The sequence below is a fragment of the Macrotis lagotis genome, chromosome 2 (assembly GCF_037893015.1).
Source record: "Macrotis lagotis isolate mMagLag1 chromosome 2, bilby.v1.9.chrom.fasta, whole genome shotgun sequence".
Lineage (NCBI taxonomy): Eukaryota > Metazoa > Chordata > Mammalia > Peramelemorphia > Peramelidae > Macrotis > Macrotis lagotis.
The window spans coordinates 295,544,487-295,568,690 of NC_133659.1; the positions used below are offsets into that span (position 1 = coordinate 295,544,487).

At 34.2% G+C, this 24,204-nt stretch overlaps 1 protein-coding gene across 1 annotated transcript in view; it reads left to right on the top strand.

Moving 5' to 3' along the window:
- The window catches only part of PTPRQ (protein tyrosine phosphatase receptor type Q), a 316,015-nt gene that overhangs the window by 34,821 nt on the left and 256,990 nt on the right, over nucleotides 1-24,204 (top strand). The window contains exons 9-13 of the mRNA XM_074221062.1: nucleotides 14,885-15,065; nucleotides 18,010-18,171; nucleotides 18,285-18,464; nucleotides 19,354-19,461; nucleotides 23,807-24,088. Of these exons, the coding sequence (XP_074077163.1) occupies nucleotides 14,885-15,065; nucleotides 18,010-18,171; nucleotides 18,285-18,464; nucleotides 19,354-19,461; nucleotides 23,807-24,088 (913 nt within the window). The remainder of the gene's footprint in view (nucleotides 1-14,884; nucleotides 15,066-18,009; nucleotides 18,172-18,284; nucleotides 18,465-19,353; nucleotides 19,462-23,806; nucleotides 24,089-24,204) is intronic.

Sequence of the window (24,204 nt, forward strand, 5' to 3'; positions counted from 1 at the left end):
CATTATTTTTATAAGATGCAAAAACAGACATGAATTACTTGTGAGTTCTACCATGTCTGATGCTAGTATGTTATAAAGTCACCAAACCAGAGCTATTCAAATTCATTTGTCTGTGTTTTTGAATGACCTACAACATGGAAAGGATAATTTCTGTCCCTGGTGATTTCTGATCCGTGTCTTTATGTGGTAGTAATGAAACCCAGTCCAGCACAATGAATACCAGGCTGTCAGCTTCTTTGTTTTCAGAACTCTCCTTGGCATTTTCCCCTTATATTGTGTTTTTAGAATCCATCACTAATGGAAGTTAGATTTGTCTGGATAATGCAGATAATTAAAGGGGCTAGACTTACCTTAAATAGTGTTTATCATCATTTTCTTTTCTCTCATTTATTTTATTCAGTTCTATACACCAGACTCCCTAGGACTTTCTATTTGTATCTTTTAGTTTTTAGCTACTGGTTTCTCTAATTATTAATGAGGAAGTATAAGGATATTATCGACCCCAAAATACATGAGATTGACATGAAAATAACTTTTGGAGATTCTCTACTGATACCACCTTCAAACTTGATACTGAGCCATGAATAATTACCCAGAGTGTTTGATTTTCTTTAGTTAATTTTGTATCAATATTAAAGAAGTTTGATCTAATCCATACTTCTCTGGTTTCCCTATAAGAATGTGTTGTGTAACCAGATCATGTGTCTTACTAAAGATGAGATACATGCTGTCTGCTCCATTTCCCTTATCCACTAAGCTTTTTCTTCCACCATAGAAAATGATTATTTGTTTATAAGTTTTTTTCTTGAAGAACCTAAGGGATGAATTTCTAGGGATTTATAGAACCACTTTATCTTATATACCAGGGGTCCTTAATCTGGGGACTATGGGTCCCTAAGAGGCATGTGGATGGATTTCAAGGGGTTTGTAAACTGGTAGGGTAAAAATAAAAGTTTAAATTTTTACATCAATGTAATTGGTTTCTTTTGTGATCCTCTGTATTTATTCATTTAAAAACATTATTTAGGAAAGGCATTCACAGTTTACTGTGGCCTGTAAAAGGGGTCCTTGATACAAAAAGTGTTGAGAACCCTTGCTATATACTGTTACAGTGTGTATTTTTAGATGTTAATTCTGGTTGAACCAGGAGTTTCGTAAACCAGTTTGTTAGTTCTGGACTGTGGCTTATATAAGTCACTTAGACTAAATATCAATTTTTAAAATTTTACATAAGCAGTTTTGAGTGTAAATGTTCATTCATTTAAAGAGACTTTCCCATATATTAGGCACTTAATAAATTCTGATTGATTAAAAGTAAAAGTAATTTCCCATTCTTTTAAGTCACTAGATCTATGATGAGGCTACATTAAATTCATGATAATGCTATCTTTGGGCTCATGCCAGCTCCTTAGGAAAAGCTCTTTTGGGACTTTGGGAACTAAAGTCTCTTGAATGGGTAGAATTGACTTTTATTTATTTCTGCCACTGGCGCAGTGGCTGGAGAGCTGGCTTGGAGTGATATAAGACCTGGGTTCAGATTCTGCTTCTGACACATACTGATTATAAACATGTGCAGGTTACTTAAGTACCCAGGCAACTTTTGAAGACTAGAAGTTGTGGGAGAAGGGTCAATCTGCTTTGGTGGAAGGAGGTTCTCCATCTGGGAGGACTTTATACCACTGGAAATGCAGCTCCCGTTCCTAGCCTTTTACAAAGGTGCTGGCGTACTTGGTATGCTGCAGTGGTGACCCATTAAATGGTGGGCACATTCTAAATGAGCCTAATTCCTCATGCACTGAAACAGCCTCGGAGGGGAGAGAATATTGGAGTTGGCATTCAAACATCAGGCTTGAAGCTCAGATATCACATTTAGTAATGGTGGGACAATAGACAAGCTCCTTCATCTTCCAGAACCTGTTTCTTCTATAAATGGTTATGAAAATACTTGAAATATTTATCTCACATAGAGGTTGTTAGGAAAATGCATTATAAGCTACTATTTTCATAGTAGTATTATATTGTGATTTCCTCCTTCAACCTTATACTTTCTGAATGTAAAATCGCTGTCATTACTGTTCAGTCATTTCAGTCATGTCCTTCTCTTTATGATCCAATTGGGGTTTTCTTGGCAAAAATACTGAAGTAGTTTGCCAATTGAGAAAGAACTAATAATCACACATCTACATAACACTATCAGGTTCACATAGCCTTACAGATAAAAAAAAAAGGTGTTAAGTGAATTAGAAAATGGAAAAAAAATTCAAAACCTTTTACATCAAAAGGAACATATAGCAAAATAAAAATCAATATCTGGACAGAATTTTTCTCAGTAAATCCAATAACACTCAATACACTTGTACTTTGGTTTCCATAAGAGATGCTTTCCTCTAAAAGTTGTATATAAATCATGTTTTTAAATTATATATATATATATATATATATATATATATATATATATATATATATATATATATATGAATTTCTATCAAATGTACTAGGTTAGGGGGTATTTATTTTACAAAGGAATCTTATGGTGACTGCTCTTAGATGAAAAATCAATGCATTGAGGTTATTTTTTAACAACATTTTCCTGATATTTTCTTATCTTTTGTTTCAATTATATTCTTTTATTTTTGAACTAAACCCAAAATATTTATCATTGTCGTATACATAGCAAAAGACAATAGAAAAGCGAGTGTATATGAAACTATTATTCTTTATTTTATATTTCCTGTTTTAATATGAATATAATGTAATATATTAAATATATTGCATTATATATATTAAAAGCAAGAATTGTGAAATAGAGATTTTTTATATAGAAATCATTGATATACAATTCCTTCTTGCATTCTGCTGTATATATGGATATAGTACTCATATATTTCTAATATCTATACTAAATATATCTAAACATTTTAAAAATTTTCCATCAGGTTTGTGCTTCTGTCTAAATTTCCTTTTTTATCTTTTATAAATTTAAATATGTTTTATTATCCCTGATACTTTTCTTAAAACAGGGTGTGCCTGCATACAGGGAACTAGAGTAGAAATTTGAAAATACTTATATTCAATGAATTATTTATTTCATTTTACCCTAGAGGCCAGGCAAATATATAACTCAACTTTTAAAAGTAGCCTCAGGGGCAGCTAGGTGGTGCAGTGGATAGAGCACCAGCCCTGGATTCAGGAGTACCTGAGTTCAAATGTGACCTCAGACACCTAATAATTACCTAGCTGTGTAGCCTTAGGCAAGTCACTTAACCCCATTGCCTTGCAAAAAAACCCTTAAAAAAAAGCAATGTAAATAAATAAATGAATAAACAGCTAAATAAATAAATGGCCTCAAAAATGCAGATGGATAATATTGTTCACAGACCATTATACCTGTTTATATATGAAGAAACTGAGTCTGAGAGATTGCTTGATAGTAAATATTGGAACTAGTACTCAAACTCAGTCTTCTGGTCCTTAAACAATCCTGCCCTACTTTCTGATAAACAAATAATCATATTGCTGTTAACAGCAACAAAGACAACAAACAGCAACAACAAACACAAGCAACAACTTGAATTTATTTGACTGTAGGCCAGGTTCTATACTGAATTTGGGAAACCAAGGCAAATAGGGTGGAAACTTGCCTAAGGTCAGATAGATAGTATCTGAGGGTTGCATTTGAACTCATGTCTTCCAGAGCCAGCACCCTTATCATGTGATTTTCTAGTGACCTCTATTCAAAACCTTCTATTAATGGAGAATACACTATCTGTCAATGTAGTTTATGATATTTCAAAATTATTTCTAATTATTAGGAAGTGTTTTCTTATGTTAAGCTTAAATCTCCTAATCTTGTTGTGGCTGGAAGTGTGGCAATTAACCTCAATAATGGATGAGAAGTTGTAACTTTTCCATTCTAGTCTCCATTTTTAAATTGGGAACTGCCTATAGAACTATTCCTGTTTAAATTCTCTAGACCTTATGCCTATGTTTCCAATTCAGAACACCTGGGGAATGACTGACCTTGACGTGATCTTAAGACACACATAGAATCTGAAGGGACTTTAGGGATTATGGGATTACATCCATTTCATTTACACAGGCCAAGAGAGGTTTGGTGACATCAAATTCACAATAAGGTGAGAGCTTTCTCTAGAATCATGCTGCTTCCTTATAATAAAAAGAATAGATTTTTGGCTGTGGCTTTGAGTGTCTATGGATTCTATGTCATCTGCCCAACTGTCTCCTAAAAGTTTTTTGTTGACTTTCCTGTTATCATACCTATCATATATCTTATATAGATATAGACCCATCATTTATAATGAGAATCATGCTTTTAATTGGGGGGGAATTATTCCAGGTTATGAATAACCAATTTGCAAGCATAGTTTTAGAACATCACCCATTTGTATGCTGAGTATTGTCTGGAAGGCATATCTTGAAAAACTTAGAGTATTCATCCCCTCATTCACTTCTGAAATCATAGAGTTTTGGAAATGCTAATGATTGGAGGGATCTTGGAAAGAAGGTTACACTTGATTTTAGTGGAGCTAGGGATGACAAAATGAGAAGACTTTGGGTATCATCCTAACAAAGGTCTGTTGGATGAGTTTACCCAAACTTAGTGAGAGCAAAGAATCACATCTTTAGATGGTGGGCCACAAATGATAGCTGTTATTTGGGTGGTGGTGAATCTGCATAGCAATGCACTTAAATCACATCTGCAAAGGCACAGGGACCCTGCAGTCTGTATCACAGTCTGTATCATGTTTTTGAAATATTGAGTACAGATTATGTTCATTTTTGTCTACTGATGAATGATATAAGAGATCTTCACACCCTTTCAGACTGATTTTTAAACTTTGGTTGATAATTCTTTGAATGTCAGGAGATATTTTGTGTATTCAAACCAAAGATTAGTAACAATTTTAAAATAGTTACAACACAAGTAATATATTCTTGCACTAAGAATTAGGGTTTTGAGAACCATAGAGGATAGAATCATGAACAATGGATAGAAGCTCCAAAGGAGCAAAGTTGGGCTTTATGTTTAGAAAAAGTTCTTTACTATAAAAGCTGTCCAAAAGTGGAATGGGCTACTACTCCCTTTCAATGGAAGTCTTCAAGCTTAGTTACTTATTGAGTTTGTTATTGTTGCTGAGTCATTTCAGTCATGTCTAATTCTTCAAAACTCCATTTTCAGTTTTCTTGGCAGAGATAACAATGATTTGTCATTTCCTTCTCCAGCTCATTTGACAGATGAGGAAACTGAGGCATATATAAGGTTAGGTGACTTGCCTAGGGTCACATAGGTAGTAGGTGATTGAGGCCAGATTTTAACTAAGGAACGTGTCTTCCTTTTTTTTAATTTTTTTTTTAGGTTTTTGCAGGGCAAATGGGGTTAAATGGCTTGCCCAAGGCCACACAGCTAAGTAATTATTAAGTATCTGAGACCGGATTTGAACCCAAGTACTCCTGACTTCAGAGCCGGTGCTTTATCCACTGCACCACCTAGCCGCCCCGTCTTCCTTTTTTAAAGATAGATTTTATTTATTTTGAATTTTACAATTTTAGCCTCTTCTTGCTTCCCTCTCCCCACCCCTCACAGAAGGCATTCTGTTAGTGTTTACATACGTTCCATGTTATACATTGATTTCAGTTGAATGTGATAAGAGAGAAATCCTATCCTTAAGAAAGAAAAATAAAATATAAGAGATAGCAAAATTACATAATAAGATAACAGTTTCTTTTTTCTAAATTGAAGGGAATAGTCCTTGGTCTTTGTTCAAACTCCATAATTCTTTCTCTGGATACAGATGGTATTCTCCATTGCAGATAGCCCCAAATTGTCCCTGGTTGTTTCACTGAAGGGATGAGCAAGTCCTTCAGGGTTGAGAAGATGTCTTCTTGATTCCGACACCAGTGTTCTATCCACTGCACTACTTAGACACTGAAAATGTTATTAGTTTTATATATAATGTATGTGTGTATGCATGTATACACTAGTGGAACAGCTTAGGCTCTCTTAGCAGAAGCAGCAAAGGGAGGGAGAGGGAGAGACCTCCACCATCACTTCTCTTCAGACTCTGGTAGAGACCCTCTATTTATGAGCCTCGGGGCTTCAGGTCCCTCCTTTCCAAATACCTTACCTTAGTAGTCATTCTTCAGGAGAACAACTTTCTCTGCAAGGACTATAAGCCCTGATTGTTCAGGAGCCACATCTACTGGACACATATAAAAGGAAGTCCTCTCTTTTAAAGTTCAGGACACTAGTAAATGGTTCAGCCAGTAAATGGTTCAACTTCAGAAATGGACATGACTTTATCAATGGAGATAATAAGGGACATTTTCATTTGTTTTGTTGCTGCTCCCCAAGGATTATGGGGATTTTTGAACTGATAGAGCTGACCCCTTCTTGGAAAATTATTTTTTTCATCTCTCTAATGAAATCCAAGGAACTCTCTCTTTTTATTCACTTGCAATTTAATCTCTCCTGGCTTCATTTACAGTAATAATGTTGATATGGATAGAATTGATCATAAGAATAATCCCAAATTCAGAGGCCTAACAGTTATATATTTTTTTAGGTTTTTGCAAGGCAAATGGGGTTAAGTGTTTTGCCCAAGGCCACACAGCTAGGTAATTTTTAAGTGTCTGAGACCAGATTTGAACCCAGGTCCTCCTGACTCCAGGGCCAGTGCTCTATCCACTACGCCACCTAGCCCTCCCAGCCTTACAGTTATATTAATGTATTAGTGGTCCATTTCTCAGACATCCTCATGTCATGATCTTTAGCATTTCCAACCCAACACTTTAGCTCTGTCCTACAGTTCTGGACTTCTGATTTGTGACCCTTTACAATTTCTCATTTGAGGTAGACCCGCAAAATGGCAGTTATTTGGTTATCTTATGCTATCCTGATATGTATTTTGTTTCCCAATACCAAAAAAGTAATATGTTTTCCATTTTTGGTCTGCAAACAGTAATTAAATTAATGCAACCATTTTGGTAGAGAACATATCATTGAATTGCTCTACAATTTCATTCAACTTTCCTTCAACTTTCCTGATCAACCATTCCTATATGTGTAGTTTCCTCATACTAGTCTGAAAATTCCTTCAGATCAGAGGCTGTTTTGATTTTTGTATTTGCATCCTCAGTGCTTATTACAATGCCTGAAACATTATTGACATTTAATAAATACTTTTCATTCATTCATTCATTTGTTCATTCATTCATTCATTCATTCATTCATCCATCCATCCAATGGCAGTTAGGTGGCACAATGGATTGAGCACTGGCCTCGGAGTCATGAAGACAGGAATTTGAATTCAACCTCAGACACTTACTAGCTGTGTGACCTTGGGCAAGTCTCTTGACCCTGATTGTCTTACATCCAGGGTCATCTCCAGACATTTTGATTCATATCTGGACACTGGATTCAGATGGCTCTGGAGGAGAAAATGAGGCTGGTGACTTAGCATAGCCCCCTCCCCCTCACTCAAATCTAATTTACATGCTTGTCATCACATCACCTCCCTGATGTCAGGGTCTTCTTCAAGAATGAAGGACAAATATTATCATCTATCTATCTACTCATTCATTTATTCATTCTTAGGATTTCTGGTTCACTTTTTACTATTCCACAATGCCAATATTCTATTAAAAGGAAACACACAGGACATTTTTCTGCTTTGTGGATCTCCATGTCAAAAATAATTTTTTGCATCATAGTCAGCATTCTGGCAATGCACTTTTTTGTCCTTAAAAAGGCTAGCCTTTGTACACACAGTCTTTCTCTGTATTATGTAGGCAGAACTTTAAAGAGTGTAGGGACAGAAAAGTAACATGATATAGTGGATAGGAGGTTGACCTTTTATTCAAGAAGACCTACCTCTGACATATATAGGTTATGTGACTTAGCTCAGTGCCCTAGAATTTCTCTAAGATAATCAGTTGTAGTGTAAGTTTCCCTCTTCATTGGTAGCAAATTGCCCAATACACTATTCTTTATATGATTGAAATCATTAATCTGGTCAAAAGCAAGCAAATATAAAAGCTATAGAAACTTCAAGCTATGATGAAAGAATCCAAAAATTCATATTAAAAATAGGATTTCCTATGATAATATAATAATTATATTAATGATATTCCAATCACCAAGGTCTACTAGGTTATATATTTCAAGCTCATTCACAGAGATATTCTATTTGTTTTTAATCTCAGATCAGTAGTTCTCAAAATTGTAGGTGTTAGCATATTATCTAATTTGCGAGTTCTTAAATTTTTTGTGTGTCTGGACTTCTTTGACAGTCTGGTAAAACCTATGAACTCTTTCTTGGAAAAATGTTTTAAAATTCATAAAATAAATCATAAAAGTACAAAGGAAATGAGTTACATTAAAATAAAGTTATGGAAATCTTAAAAAGAAATAAGTACATAGAACCCAGGTTACAAACACCTCCTTTAATTGATTGTTTTTTGAATTTGGAATTCTACTATGTCTGGCTCATAGTTCCATTAAGAGGCCAACTTTTTTTCCGCTGTATCAACAGCTCTTATCCTTACCCTTTCCTTGGGGTTAAAATGCAACCCAGTTTCCTTTTAATGTACCTTTTTTTAAGTGATTTTTTTTTGCCAGGAAATGGGGTTGAGTGGCTTGCCCAAGCCCACACAGCTAGGTAATTATTAAGTGTCTGAGGCCGGGTTTGGACTCAGGTACTCCTGACTCCAGGACTGGTGTTCTATCCACTGTGCCACCTAGCCGCCCCAACCCAATTTCCTTTTAAAATTATTTCTCATAATCATTTGAAATTATTTAAAATAATTTGGAAAATAAAACTTGAAATACAGAAGAAATGAATGAAAATATGAAAACTATATAGTGAAAATTTCATGATGACCCTCAAAGTAATGAATGACTCTGAGTTCTGGTGAAATCAAGGTTGAGAATTGTCTCCCTAGATGCTGACAGTCTTTTCAGTGGATACAAATACCTTGAAGAACAGAGGCATTTGAAAACATTCACAGCAACTATTAGGTTAAACTGGCAATTAGGGAATGCTTGACTCCTTTAAGAGAATAGGCTTCTAGAATTTGGCTTCCAATATAACTTAAATTGGGGTAAAATCATGATGATTTTTCATGCAAAGACTGAATTAAGGGAAAATTTCCTCTTTATATCCAGACCTTCATAGTCTCTAGCAGAATGCTTGCACACAGTGGAGCCTCTATTGTTGATTGATTGATAGTGGACACAGCTGTGTGGTGCAGACATAATATATTGGCTATAGAGTCAGGAATGCCAGAACATCTCTGAGTTATGTGCTTGTGATTCAGACTACTCTGATTTGCCTGTGGAGGTGTGGCAGAGACTAGAAATGGAGACGATTTCTAAATGTTCTTTATGTGTAGAGAGTTCTCTAATCACAGTTCTTTGCCACAATATTTCAATAATGGATAAGCTATGTGAAGATTATTTCCTATTTTTTTCTGGATAAATTAAATAATAGGTGAATTTATTTGGTACTTTACAACTATGGATAAATCATATAAATGAGATTCATCTCCATTTTTCTGGTTCCATGTAATAAAATGGTGACATTTATTTGGTACTTTCCAAATAATAGACGAATCACACCAATGAGTTTTATTCCCATTTGTTTGGTTAAATATAATAACAATAGGTGACATTTATTCGGTTCTTTTGCATTGTCAAAGAATTTTACATATGCTAACTGATTCATTTCACATGAATACTGTATGAAGTTGGGAAGGCAGTTATAAAGATGAACATCCTGGCAAATGGAGAGGTGAGGGACTTACCCAAGGTCACACAAGTAGTCTAGGACTTTGACCCAGGTCTTCGGACTCCAAGTCTAGTATTTTTTTCCATTATACTAAACTTATCCAAAAAAAGTAATTTATGTTGATATTCAGAAGACAAAGAATTTTCTCGCATTTCTATTATCAGTTTTGTTCCTTTTTTTGAATCAAATAAAAGTAAATTATTACATGGTATTATAGATTCAAAAGTGGAAGGAACTCTAGAAGTCAAGTCCAATCCTCTTATATTATACATGAAAAAACAAAGCCCAAAGGACATTAAGTATGATGTATAATATCACATGGGCTAGTCAGTGGTACAGTGGGTAGAATACTTGGTCTAGTCTGAATTCAAATCTGGCCTCAAATACTTACTAGCTGTGTGATCCTGGGCAAGTCACTTAAACTAGTTTACCTAAGTTTTGCCATTTGTAAGGTGAGCTACAGAAGGACATAATAAACCACTCCAATGTCTTTGTGAAGCAAATTCCCAATAGGTTCATGAAGAGTTGGACACAAGTGAAATCAACCTTATGCTCCTTTGGTTTAATATCCTCCTCAATTTCCTAAGTATGATGCTCCCCAAAACTCTGCCCTTGTTTCTTTTCTTGTATTTCTTCATTGCCTTCCTTGTGTGTCTCATCTACTCCCATGGATTCTGTTATTTGTAATCTTTCCCTTAGAACTTCCAAATATCTACATTTTATCTCATTCCCTCTCATGTTCTCCAATTGGGAATTCCAACCATGTCATGAAAATCTCTACTTGGGTAGACTATAAATACATAAAAAAATGGTATGAATCAACAAATAGATTTTAAAATTATATTATATACTTAATATGAACTGAATACTGTGCCAAGTACTTGAGATAAAAAGCAATAATAAAACCATTACTTTCCCTCAAAGAGCTTATATTCTAACAAAGGAAAGTGACAGATACTGTGCAGTAGTGGCTAAGGAAGGATTTTGGGTTGGAACTTTCTAGAATTGGAAAAAAAAGAACAATAGCAAAGTAGATTGAAACATTTTTTCTCAGTTGTCATGGCAATGTTGGTTTGAAAAATAATGAGGATTGGGTGGTGAAGATAGAGGACATTTATGAAAAGATGCGGTAGTTGATGAAGAGATGATATGGATGTAGAATGAAGTACGGTTGGAGATTCCAACTTAATATGATAAGCTAAAAATTAGGCATTCATAGGACTTCAAATACTCCAAGAAAAACAACTTCTTGGAGTTTGTCCAAATTCACATTATCTTTGTATGAAGTCTCGTGTATCCCCCCCCTTTTTTTTTAGTTTTTGCAAGGCAATGGGGTTAAGTGGTTTGCCCATGGCCACACAGCTAGGCAATTATTGTGTCTGAGGTCAGATTTGAACTCAGGTACTCCTAACTCCAGGGCCAGTGCTCTATCCACTGTGCCACCTAGCTGCCCCTCATGCATCCCTTTTATTGTTTATGGAAGTGTCATCTTTTCAATTACCTGGGTTCTAAAATTCAAACATCTCTTAATCACCTTTCTTCAACCATATCAATATCTTGCCAAGTTCTCCTGATTTTACCCAAGCAGTGTCTCTCCCACCTTTTATCTTCACTTTACTCATAATTTCAGTGCTCTAACCCAGGCCATTATCACCTCTAGTTTAAACAATTTTAACAGCCTCCAAACCAGTCTCTCTGCTTACTGCATAAATTTCCTCTTTTCATTTCTTCCTTAACACCTGCAAAAATAATTTCCTTAATATCTAACTCTTACCCTGTGTCTCACCCTCCTGCTTGAAAAACCTTTCAATAGTTCCATTGCCTATTGTTTGAAATTCAAACACTTTAACCAGTGTTAAAATCTTCTATAACAAGGTTCCAATCTACCTATCTCAATTTATTCCACATAAATGTCTTCAGGTCAGCTAATTGAAACTACTATTCATTCATTTCATTCTACCCTTGCTACTGTATTTACTCTCGTGTAAGCCTTTCCCCAATACTTAAACATGATACTATCATCTTCATATTTTGAAGTCTTCAGACTGAAAATTGTATTTCCCTTCTGGAATTCTCTCAGAGCCTTTTATCAGAATATTTACTTTAAGTCTATCAAATTATATCATTTATTGCATTTATTTGTGCAAGGATCATATCTTACTAGTAATTTGAGCCTTGTGGTCTTTGAGAACAAAGACTATACTCATTTTATGTCTCCTTAACATAGTGTTTTTCACAAAGAAAGTGCTTAGAATTTGTAGGATTGACTTGAATTGACTTGAACTAAGTGTATGTTTCTAAGAAATTAAGAAATTCATTCAACTATAAATTGATAGCCTGTCCATAAAATGAATATGTATATATATATATATATATATATATATATATATATACAAGAAAGACTTGCTCCAGCCAAATACTTTTTTTAAATTACCCGTAAATATTTTAACTTTAATTCTTTGCATTCTGAATTCTCTTTCCTTGCCCTTGAGAAGACAAGAATTTAATATGTAAAGTTATGTAAAACATATTTACATATTAGCCATGTTGCAAAAGAAGACACAAATAACCCCAAGAAAAATGAAGGAAAAAAAAGTTTGCTTTATCTCCTTTGAAAAAAGAGTAGCCATCTGTTCTTATCTGGAGGTAGATAGTATTTTTCATAAATCCTTCAAAACTGTTATGGATCATTGTCTTGCAGAGCACAGTTAAGTCATTCACAGGTGATTTTATAATATCATTGTTACTAAGTACAATAGTCTCCTGGGTCTGTTCAGTTCACTTCATATCAGTTGGTATAAGTCTTCTTGGGTTTTCCTAAAACCATTCTGCTTATCATTTCTTATAGCACAGTAGTATTCCATTGCAATCATATATTACAATATATCCCTTCACCACAAAGAAGTTATAAGTATTTTTATATAAAAAACCTAGTCTTTTAAAAAAATACTTTGTCCAGAAATTTTCCCTCAGTCAGACTTGTAGGATAGTAAATAGTAAGGATAGTAGAATAGTAAAAAGAACCTTAAACCTGAAGTTGTAAGTCTTAGGTTTATGTTTAGAAACTTTCCTTGGAAGATGAACAAACACTTTACTTTTCCCAGACCTAGGTTTTCTCATTTCTAAAATGGAGATGATAAAATTCACCCTAACTCAAGAAATTGTTATAAAGATTAATTGAAATTATATTGATAGGACTTCTTTGTGAAGTAAGTTGGTAAAATATAAAGTAATACTACTAAATATTATAAATCCCTATGCCATAGAGAGATGGAGCAATGACCTTGGGGTCAAGAAGACCCATGGTCGAGCCTTGACCCTTACACATAGTGAACTAGCTTTTCTGATCATGAATAAATCAACTGCTTAATGTCCCCATCATTTTCCATGTCTATAAGCTGCAGAAAATGACTTTGGCAGAGAGTTTCTATACAGAGAGTTTCCTTTTTCTTCTCTCTACATTTATTTCATCAAGATATGGAGCTCCCAATAAATTCCACCTATCCACAACATCTGGAATTTTTAGTTTTAGACTTAAATGAATAACTTCCCTATGGTTAGTACAGATGACACAGTGAATAGTGCTTCCCACTTGGAATCAGAAAGATCCAAATCTGGTCTCATTTACCACCTGGAAGACACTGAACAGTGTCTCTCTCTCTTAACCTCTAACTCAGATTTCTCACTTTTAAAATCGAGATAATAATAGTACCTTCCCCCTAGAGTTGTTATGAGACTCAATTGAGATAATATTTGAAAAGCATTTAGCACAGTGCCTGATACATGATTTTGCATATAAATATTAGCTATATCATCATCATCATCATCATCATCATCATTCAAAAATCTACCTGATTCTTGAATCATCTCTCTGTTATTCCACATTTCTCACACCAATAAAAAAACAATAAGTATAGACTTCTACTATTACTATTACTACTACTACTACTACTACTACTACTACTACTACTACCACCACTACTATTACTGCTACTGCCACAGCTACTGCTACTACTTCTACTACTTACTATTTCTACTGCTACTACCACCACCACCACTACCACCTCCACTAGCATTACCACCTCTATTACTACTACTATTTTCACCATTGCTACCAGCACCACCACCACTGTTACTATTACCACTACTACAGCCACTACCACTACCACTGCCACTATCATTATCTCTCTATCACTTGCACCACTACTACTATCTCTACCACTACCAGTATTACTGCTACTATCATTATACTACTACTATTATTACTACTACCGCTGCCATTATCACTATGCCTATCCCTATCATTACTCCTACTACTACTCCTACTGTTACTCCTACTACTCTTACTCCTACCTAATATTACCTTTTCATTATCTCATTTGAGTGTCACTATAACATTTTGAGGTATAATAGAAACTATTATCTATTATGCAGATAAGAAGACTTAGAATTCTGAAGTGAGGCTAATGGAAGGTCCTTGCCTTGCCCACAGACCTACTAAGTGGTTGAGACAGAATTTGGACAAACATAAAGAATGTCAGTACCATAGATTTAAGAGCAGGTGGAGAACCTAGAAGCCATCAAGCCATGCTCCCCTTGATTTACATATTGGGGTAACTGGACACCAAGGATGTTATATGAGTTGCCCAAAGCAGATTAAATGATTCAAATTCATATTCAGAACTCTTTTTTTCTGTTCTTTATTGACTCAACTGCTGTATCTATTATCTCATATTATCACTTTAATTATTAGTACGTATGCTGAAGATGTCCATTTTTGTCTTTCAGAAATTAAATGAAATCCACACACAGACACCCCCCCAAAATAATCCATTCTCAGAATGCTCCAGTGGCCCCTTCTAAGTGTGGCTGGAGTGTTGTGTTACAGCTAATTCTTAGTAGCTAGAGAGTGGAATGTCGTAAATGTATTTGACAAAAATAAATCATGGCAGAAAAACAATCCTGCATTGATTGTAAAAAAAAAGTTTGCAAACCATCAACTGTTAAACCAATTGTTCACTTAAGTAACTACTCAATGTAACTGTGAAGAATGGGATTTGTACTGTTTTTAATTGCAGCTTATGAGTGACTCCATGACACCAGAAACTGAGGCTTTCATAAATGAAGTGGCCACGTCATATGAAGGCTCAGCAGAGATGTTTTCCAACATGGCAGCAGGATCTCCAGTTCTCTTTTCCAGTCTTTCTCAAAATAGCATTCCCCAAGCAAATGGAAATGAAGAACTTTATTCAACAACTGGTATAATAACATTTTTATTTCTCCATTGTGTGTATCCCAACCATCCACGCTGCTGTCACGTCTGGGCTACTTTGGTACAGAGTTCAGCCAAATTATTAATGGATCACGGAGCAGAGTCAGTCTTTTTTGTTAAACTGGCAGATTATTTCATGCCGTAAATGGGAATGCCACACAAGCAGGAGTGAGCCCCTTCCTCACCCAGCTGACCTTCTTCCCAGAAAAACTAGCACCCCAGAGTCATCAACCAAGCTGCATAGACAATCAGTTATTACAGTTGCCAAAGCAGGTGTGATTGGAGGGGATTAACATATCTTCCAATCCTTTACAGGCCTCCTTCTCTTTACAGATTTTGACTAATAGGTTTTCAGCTATCACTTAAGGTAAATAGGTCAAAAAGTTACAACTCTAGCGTGTGGGGTGACAAACAGGTGGAGGTGACCTCTATGACATGGTGATGTCATTAGTATATACACTTGCTCTGGGGTGTCAATGGACCCTACTGTTTCTGAAAGAAGAATGGGTATACTTGTGACCCATTAAACAGGACATGGGAGCTACAGGCTTGTCACAGTTCACTTTTTTTAAAAGACCATTGAATTGAATAGAATGTGGTACAAACACTGCTCATTTAAACCTTTACCATTCAAAATTAATTGTATGCAGTTTAATTTTCTTCTAATGAAATTTACCAAAAGAATGAGTTCAGTTGTTTTCTTTATTATAATAATGTCTGTTTTGCAAAAAAAGTTTTTAAATAAAATTAGGAACTCAGAATCTGTGGGATAGCTTTAAAATCTTGAATTCTCATATTTAGCACTACATGTTAATTACCAATGTCTGATTAGAGCACCTGAAAACCAAGTTCAAACTTGATTATTCTATGGTTTGTTGGCCTATTTCTGTTTGATGGGAAGAGGTTTTGAGGAAAGGAACATCCAGGAGGGAAGTATTGGCCAGGAAACCCCCCTGAATGGGGATAGTGGAAATAAATACCAGATTTGGAATCTAATACCTGGATTCCAATCCTGTCTTTAAAGGGTAGCTACTGCCTATGTGCATAATTAATAACAAGGAAGTTAGATGAAAAAGCTTCTAATTTTTTTTTTGTTCTAAATCTGGGGATCTTATGAAACCATGAAACACCCTTAACCCATGCAGATTCACATTATTTTGAAGTTTAAAATCTTATAGACCTGACAGGGACACAAATAAAGATAAATGGTTTGTTCATGGTCAATTATCTATATCCATAATTCTCATTCTCTGGAATATAATATGTAATATATTATACAATATAATAAAACAACCATAAATATTACACATTACAAAATACAAATAATATATAAAATTATATTTTCATAAAATAATAAATAATAAAAGCAACAAAATGATAATACATTGCAAAATATAAATTTAAAAAATATACACTATAGTATAAATATGTTACATAGTAATTTGTAATACATTATAAATATTATACTAGCATAAATGATATATAACATATTATAGCTATTATAAAGTAATATGCACTATAATATATAAGATGAAAGAAAGAGAGAATCTGTCACTGGTAGAACTTGAACCTTGGTCTTCCTGCTATCAAGGATCATCTGACACTGTGTTTCTTCTCCATCCATTATTTATTTAATCACAATCTCTAGAATTTTAAAAATTTATTTAAAGGTTGTAAAGTGCTTTATATTTGCCATCTCATTTGATTCTCATAACCCCAGGATGTAGGTGCTATTATTATGTTTATTTTTTAAATGAGGAAACTAAGACTGAAAGTAGTTAAACAATTTGCTCAGTCACATAGCTAACAAATGTCTGAGGCAGGATGTACTTCTAGTCTTGCTGCTATCTATTGTGACACTTAGCAAGGGACCTCTGATATGCTAATTTGAGTATTCCTACCCCTGGATTTCCAAGCCTGCTTTATGAAAATAATTTAATTTGACTTTTTAAAATACTGAAGTTCAATTCTATGTTTCTAGCATTGGATAGAAAATGATGATGACCATTAAAAACCACAGAAATCATGTTCAAATGTGTTCATCATTTTAAACACTGAGTTGGTTTTTCCTCTTTCCCTTTTAAATGCAGTAGAGAAATAGTAATGCAGAGATAGTCATTCTGGAAAATTATTCTTGGTAATATTTTAGGGAGTCATCATTCATTTTGGATGAAGTGCTGGACTTGAAGTCAGAAAAAAACATGCATTTAAATCCTGTTTTTGACACTAATGTTATTCTGGGCCTTTCCTTTAATTTCTTTGGGTCTCATTTTCTCAACCCATAACAGGGGGATCAATCAATCAATTAACAAATGTTAATTACCAGACATGATGGCAACAAATACAAAGAGAGCCCTTGCTTCCAAGGAGCTTACATTCTATTGAGATGTAATAATAATTCCAGTAGCTACTTCATGAGCTTTTGTGAGATTCAAATCAGAGCAAGATTATAAAACTCTGCAAAAATTAAATGCTACTTTTAATTTGGATTTTCCCAATAAATGACTTACCATTTTATACTAATGGTAAGTTATTTATTGGGAAAATCCAAATTAAAATGTCACCCCAGTAGGATAATATTTGCTATACTATTACAGTAGTGTTTGCATGAACACTTTCCCATGAGGTGGCATGTGGGGTTTTGGGTGTGGGTAAGTTTGATTCTTTCTGATTCACAGCTTATATATCCCAATTCTATACAACAGCATTCAACAATAGCTAATCTATAATATCTGGAATCTTTTCCCACCCATATTTCAGTGATCATTTTTATTAGTAATTAGTCTTCTCAGTGTTCCCATTACACAGGCTATAAAACAGGAGTAGGGATAGAAAAACATGTATGTGCACTCAGACTTAAAACTTTCAGTGAATGAATAGAAATCATTTTGTTTATGAGATTGAAAGTTATTTCTTTCTTATTCCAAACAGGAGTAGCAAGTGATCCGTATTTCACTGACATTTCAGCTGAACAGCTGTCTTATGTTGTAAAGAGACTTGCACCTTTCACCGAATATACGATCAGTGTGTCTGCTTTCACAATTATGGGAGAAGGACCACCAACTGTTCTCAATGCTAGGACAAGTGAGCAAGGTAAAGTATATTTCCTCTGAATGAGTTTCGTGTAAGTGATCCTGCTATACATGATTTTTAATGCTTTTTTCCCCTTCCAACCATCATTAACTGTTCCCTCTTTTTTTTCAAAGTGCCAAGCTCCATACAATCTATAAACTATAAAAATATTAGCTCATCATCTATTTTGCTTTATTGGGATCCACCAGAATATCCCAATGGAAAAATAACTCATTATACAATTTATGCCATGGAACTGGATACAAACAGAGCATTCCAGATGACTACTGTAGATAACAGCTTTCTTATCACAGGTAGAACAATATTTTTATTAAAATGGTTGTTTTTTTGCAGAAAAGAATATTTATAACTATAATGTGAATTTAGATATTTCAGCATATTAATTTTCATTGTTTTAGGCACTTACTGTATCAAGTCATAATGATTTTTATTTTTATCTAATTTTAAAGAATATCCTAAAAAAGATCCAAGAAAAAGAATTAAATATATTTTTCTTTGGCAATTTTTATCACAAAAATTAGTCACTTTTAATGGGAACATAATTAAATGAGAATCAGTGTATTAAAGCAGTCAGAGAGTTAGTTATTTGTCAAATTCTCCTGGCACATGCCAGCAGTGTGACTATGGGCCAATCAATTAACCTTTCAGGCCTTTACAGCAGACTTCTCCAACTATAAGTTAGAGATTAGTTGCTAATCAGTATGAGTGAAGGAAATTTCTATACCTAGTGTCCTCTGGATTGAAAAGAAAAAAGAAAAAGAGTCTAAATGAAGATAACCTTTCACCATTCCAAAGAAAAATCAAATGTAATAATCTGGCTGAACAATGAGTCCAAGTTTTAAAGACAAAGGAATAATGTCTCATCTGAATTCAAACTAATTCATAGCCTTTGGTGTGCCAAGTCTTCCTCAGAGTGCCAAATATTTATTTTGAACTTTAGAATCTTTCTGTCCCAGGAATGTTTGGAAACAACTAAGACCATGTCTACAGGGCAAGTTTCTGAAATACATATAGTGGAAGGTTGCAGTTATGGTGAGTTGGGGCTGATTAGAATGATGTATGTATGGTCCTTAAAATCAATTATTTCCCCCCCATCATAGCATGCACTTTGTGCTATGGGGATCTAGTTTGAGAATGTTAAACAGAGAGATTCCTTTAATCTTTTGTGGGTTACTCTTGTAGGTTTGAAGAAATACACCAAGTACAAAATGAGAGTTGCTGCTTCAACCAATGTTGGGGAGAGTTCTTTGTCTGAAGAAAATGATGTTTTTGTGCGAACCCCAGAAGATGGTAAGAATATCACAGGTTCATTTCATTTGCCTATTTCATTCATGACTTGGTGGAAAGGATGCTAAAGTTTGAATAAGACTCATCTTGTCTCTGCCACTTTCTTTATCTCATTGTGCCTCAGATTCCCAAAGAGTTATGAAACTATGCCTATCCTTTGGCCAGAAATATCACTGCAAATTCTATATTCCAAAGAGATTAAAACAAGAAAAAAGGTCCCTAGACATAAAAATATTTGGGGCAGCAGATGGAGTAGAATATAGAACACTGACTCTGGAGTCAGGGAAACCTGAGTTCAAATTTGAACTCAGACACTTATTACTGTACGACCCTAGACAAGTCACTTAACTGCAATTACCTCAAAAAAGGGGGAAAAAATAAAGCCATTTTTTTGTGATGGCAAAAAATCCCCTGGAAACTGAGGTGATACTAGCTAAATAGATAATGATGGAACAAATTGTGGTATATAATTGTGATGAACTGAACTGCAAGACATTACAATGGGGATGGTTTCAGAAAAACTTGGAAGACATAGAAACTGACACAAAGGAAAGTGAACAAAATCGAAACAGTGTACATAGTATTTGATTCTTGTTAACAATGATTGTTACATGGTAATTACATAATTGTAACAGTAATTCACTGTGACAGACTTAGCTACTATCAGTAATACAGTGGTCTATGACAATTCCAAAGGACTCATGATGAAAAATGCTATCCTAGAGGAGAAGTGATGAACATTGAATCGTATTTTTCTCAACATTTTATTTTTGTTGCTTTTTGAGACAAAATGAAACCTGGCTAAATGAAAATAAGATTTTCATGACTTTAGATGTCCTATTTTCTTAATAGGTGGGGAAGGGGTGGAGGACTAGAGAATATCTGCAAAATAAAAAAATAAAGAAATGAAATGAAGGAATTGGACACAAGGGCCTCTAAGATCATGGAATGGTAGAGTCACAGCTAGAAGAGACCTCAGAAATGATCTCAGGAGACTCCCTCATTCTAAGATCAAGGAACTGATAGCATAGAAATGCAATCGCTTGCTAAGATCACCAAAGTCCTAAATCTCTTCCTTTTCTAGATCTATATGTCTATGTTCTGTACTCTCATTAATTAAAGAGGTGAACTTAGAAAGTAATATCTGTATTTTTTTTGTTTTTCTACTATCACCTAGATATTTCAACTCAAATAGAACTCATACCATTTGTGCCTTAAAGCCTGTGATATATGACTAGCATTCTTATTCCAGATGAATAAGAGGGTTTTCTGTTCAGAAAGCCTATGGATGGTCTGTGATCTTATGAAGAAAGAATGTCTGAATGTTTATCTTTAAAACTAGTTCTCTATTGGATGCTTGGAAATTGTGTTCTATGGCCAGAATTGCAGCCTCTTCAAGGTCATATAAGTTATTAATATCAGAGCCTCATTTCACACCCAAGCTCTCCTGACTCTGTCTAGGTCTTTTCTCACTAATATATCCAAGAAAGTTGCAATGATTTGCATTAATCCTGTAGTTGTTTGAATCATCTATATCTTCTGATACGTTCAGAAATAGCTTGTTTTTATTTGTTTTTATATTTTTAAAAACTTTTTTGGCAATGGGAGTTAAGTGACTTGCCCAAAATCCAGTGTCTGAGACAGGATTTGAACTTAGGTCCCCTCTCTGGGGAGACTGGGGGACTCAGGTTGTTCCAGCTTTTTTTGATTTTGTTAAGATCATCTTTTTAGCTTGCTGAGTCCATTTTGAGCTTTAGCATGCTTTTAAAAATATATTTTAAGGCAATGAGGTTAAGTGACTTGCCTAAGGCCACATAGCTGGGCAATTATTAAATGTCTGAAGCTGGATTTGACCTCAAGAACTCCTGACTCCAGGGCCAGTGCTTTATCCACTGTGCCACATAGTTACTTCCAGAACTAATTTGTTAGTAGAAATTATGAAAAGATTCATTTACATAGCTGAAGCAAATGGTTTTAAGTGTCTGTAATTAAAATTAGGAAGGACAGTCAAATAACTGCACAAGGATGGCTCAGCATTCTTACTGTCTACAAAGAAGAATGTTTCTCTAGAGCAGGGCTATCCACACTTTTAGCTCTTGTGGGTTATATCAAACAAGAAAAAAACCCTTAAAGGCCATATACAGAATTTAAAATCCATTCAGGAATAGAGTGTAACCCACACCACCAAGGACCACCAACATCAGGGACCCATGGTTCCCCTCAAACCACAGTTTGGATAGCATCTAGACCAACCCTCAGATCTTATTATTATAGCATTTCCAAGGGAACTATAGGCAGGACTCAAAATTAATGAATTTAGGAGGTTTTTAGGGGTGAATGAATTAAATATTTGCTCAAATATAGCTCAAGACTGCTGTTATAAATAGCCAAATTGCCCTTAATAGGAAAAAAAAGTTTCCTCACCCTTAGTCTAGGTCATTTCAAAAGGTCTGGGAATTTTCTTCTGAGACTAGTGATCAAGGATTGTTTGGTATAGTAATGTAAGATTTGGTTCTGACTGGGTTGGAGACAGTAAGGGTTTTAAAATGAACACAATAGGATAATATATGAGAGAGAATGGAACATAAATAATGATTGAACATATACCAAGGGACTGTTGAATACTAGTGAATAAACACATGGAATGGTTGTGATACTAATACTGAATTTGGAGCCCAAAGACTAAATTTTGCTAATTATTACTTAAAGAGCTTCAGGCAAATCCTTTGATCTGTTAGGACCTTAGTTTCCTCATCTGTAAAATAAAAAAAAATATGATGACTTTGGTAGAGTTGACCTCTGAGTTTCCTCCAGCTTTAAATTTATGATCCTATCATAACAGTAATAATATCAGTTACTACAGATCTTATTTTAAAATAAAAGGTGGCTAGAATCAAATTATTTAACATAGGATATGTGTGTTTAAGTTTTGCAAAACACTTTACTAATATTATCTCATTTCATTTCCACAACTCTTATTAGAAGATATTACTTTGGGGTGGCTAGGTTGCCCAGTGGATAGAGCACCAACCCTGGAGTCAGGAGTACCTGAGTTCAATTCCAGCCTCACACTTAATAATTACCTAGCTGTGTGGCCTTGGGCAAGCTGCTTAACTCCATTGCCTTGCCAAAAAAAAGAAGATATTACTTTAATTTTACAGATGAAGAAACTGAGGCATACAAAAGTTAAATGACTTGTCTAAGATGTCTAAGGCCAGATTTGAATTCAGGTCTAGAACTCTATCCACTGAATCAAATGATCTCTGATCCTATAAAAAAAGAGTGTTGGAAGCTTAATAATTGAAATTAGTTTTCTATTGGGAGCTTAGAAATTGAGTTCTACGACTAGAACTGCATATATAGACCTAGACTTTGAACATCAAGAAAGGATTTGGATTTTGACTACTGAGCAAATCCCTATGAACTGTGATATAAAAAAAAGCATGATGTCTACATAATCGATCATTCATTCATTATATTAATTAATATAATTAATTTATTATGTGATAAACCTAATTAATACTTTATATTAAATATAATGATTATATTCTATTAATCATGTATTAATTATGAATTATCAGTTATCAAGAAATTATGTCTCTCAAGGATTTTTCTACATCACAGTTCATAGGAGTTGGCATGGGAGTCAAGGTCTACAACCTTTCATAATGATATAATGCTAGGTCAATATATGCAATTTGTGAGGCATAATTTCTAGGTAATTAATCAATTACAATTAATAAAAAGATTAATAAACCAGAAATTATGTCTCTTGAACTTTTTATACATCACAGAACAATATGAATATTTTGAAGTTAGTAATGATTAACCCTGGCAAGTATAAATAATCTGACTGATACAGTTTTGAGTCTTCAAGTCATATGATTTCCCCTTTTGGCATATAGAATATAATTTTCTTTAAAAAAGGACTGTCTATTATATATAGATGTAAAATATTAGATATTATATATAAAAATAAACATATATAATAGACATAAAATAGATATATCTGTAAAATAGATATATATATAAAATAGACATTATATATATAAAATAGACATATATAATATATATATATATATATATATGTTTAATTGTTAAAGAATAAAGACTGTTGGGTGTGGGGCAGCCAAATAACTTCAAGGTTAGGAAATAAGTGAATATGTGTGTCTATGTCACCTAATGACTTGAGGTCCTTTGACTCTTTCAATTATATATTTTTCTCTGCTCCAAAGATACATAATTTCGTATAAGAATAGATATGCCACCTAAAGAATATGGCCACGACAGATCTTAAGATACCTAACTTTACTATTCTATTTTTAAAAACAGTATTTCCTTCTTATAGAACCAGAATCACCTCCCCAAGACGTTGAAGTTGTGGATGTGACTCCTACAGAAATAAAACTGAAATGGTTGCCCCCAGAAAAAGCTAATGGAATCATCATATCCTATGAAGTCATTTACCAGAATACAAACCATTTGTTCTTTAAAAACACCTCAACAACGAATATCGTTCTGAGTGACTTAAAACCTTACACGCTTTATAACATTTCTATAAGGTCTTATACTAGACTTGGTCATGGCAATCAGCTCTCATCTTTGCTGTCTCTAAGGACTTCAGAAACTGGTAAGTAATTTTCATGATCTTTTTTCATCACATTTTCTACAAATATAATAAGTATGCGATGTATGCAGTCACATATGCACATATGATATCATACACACTGTGTGTATGTTTATATA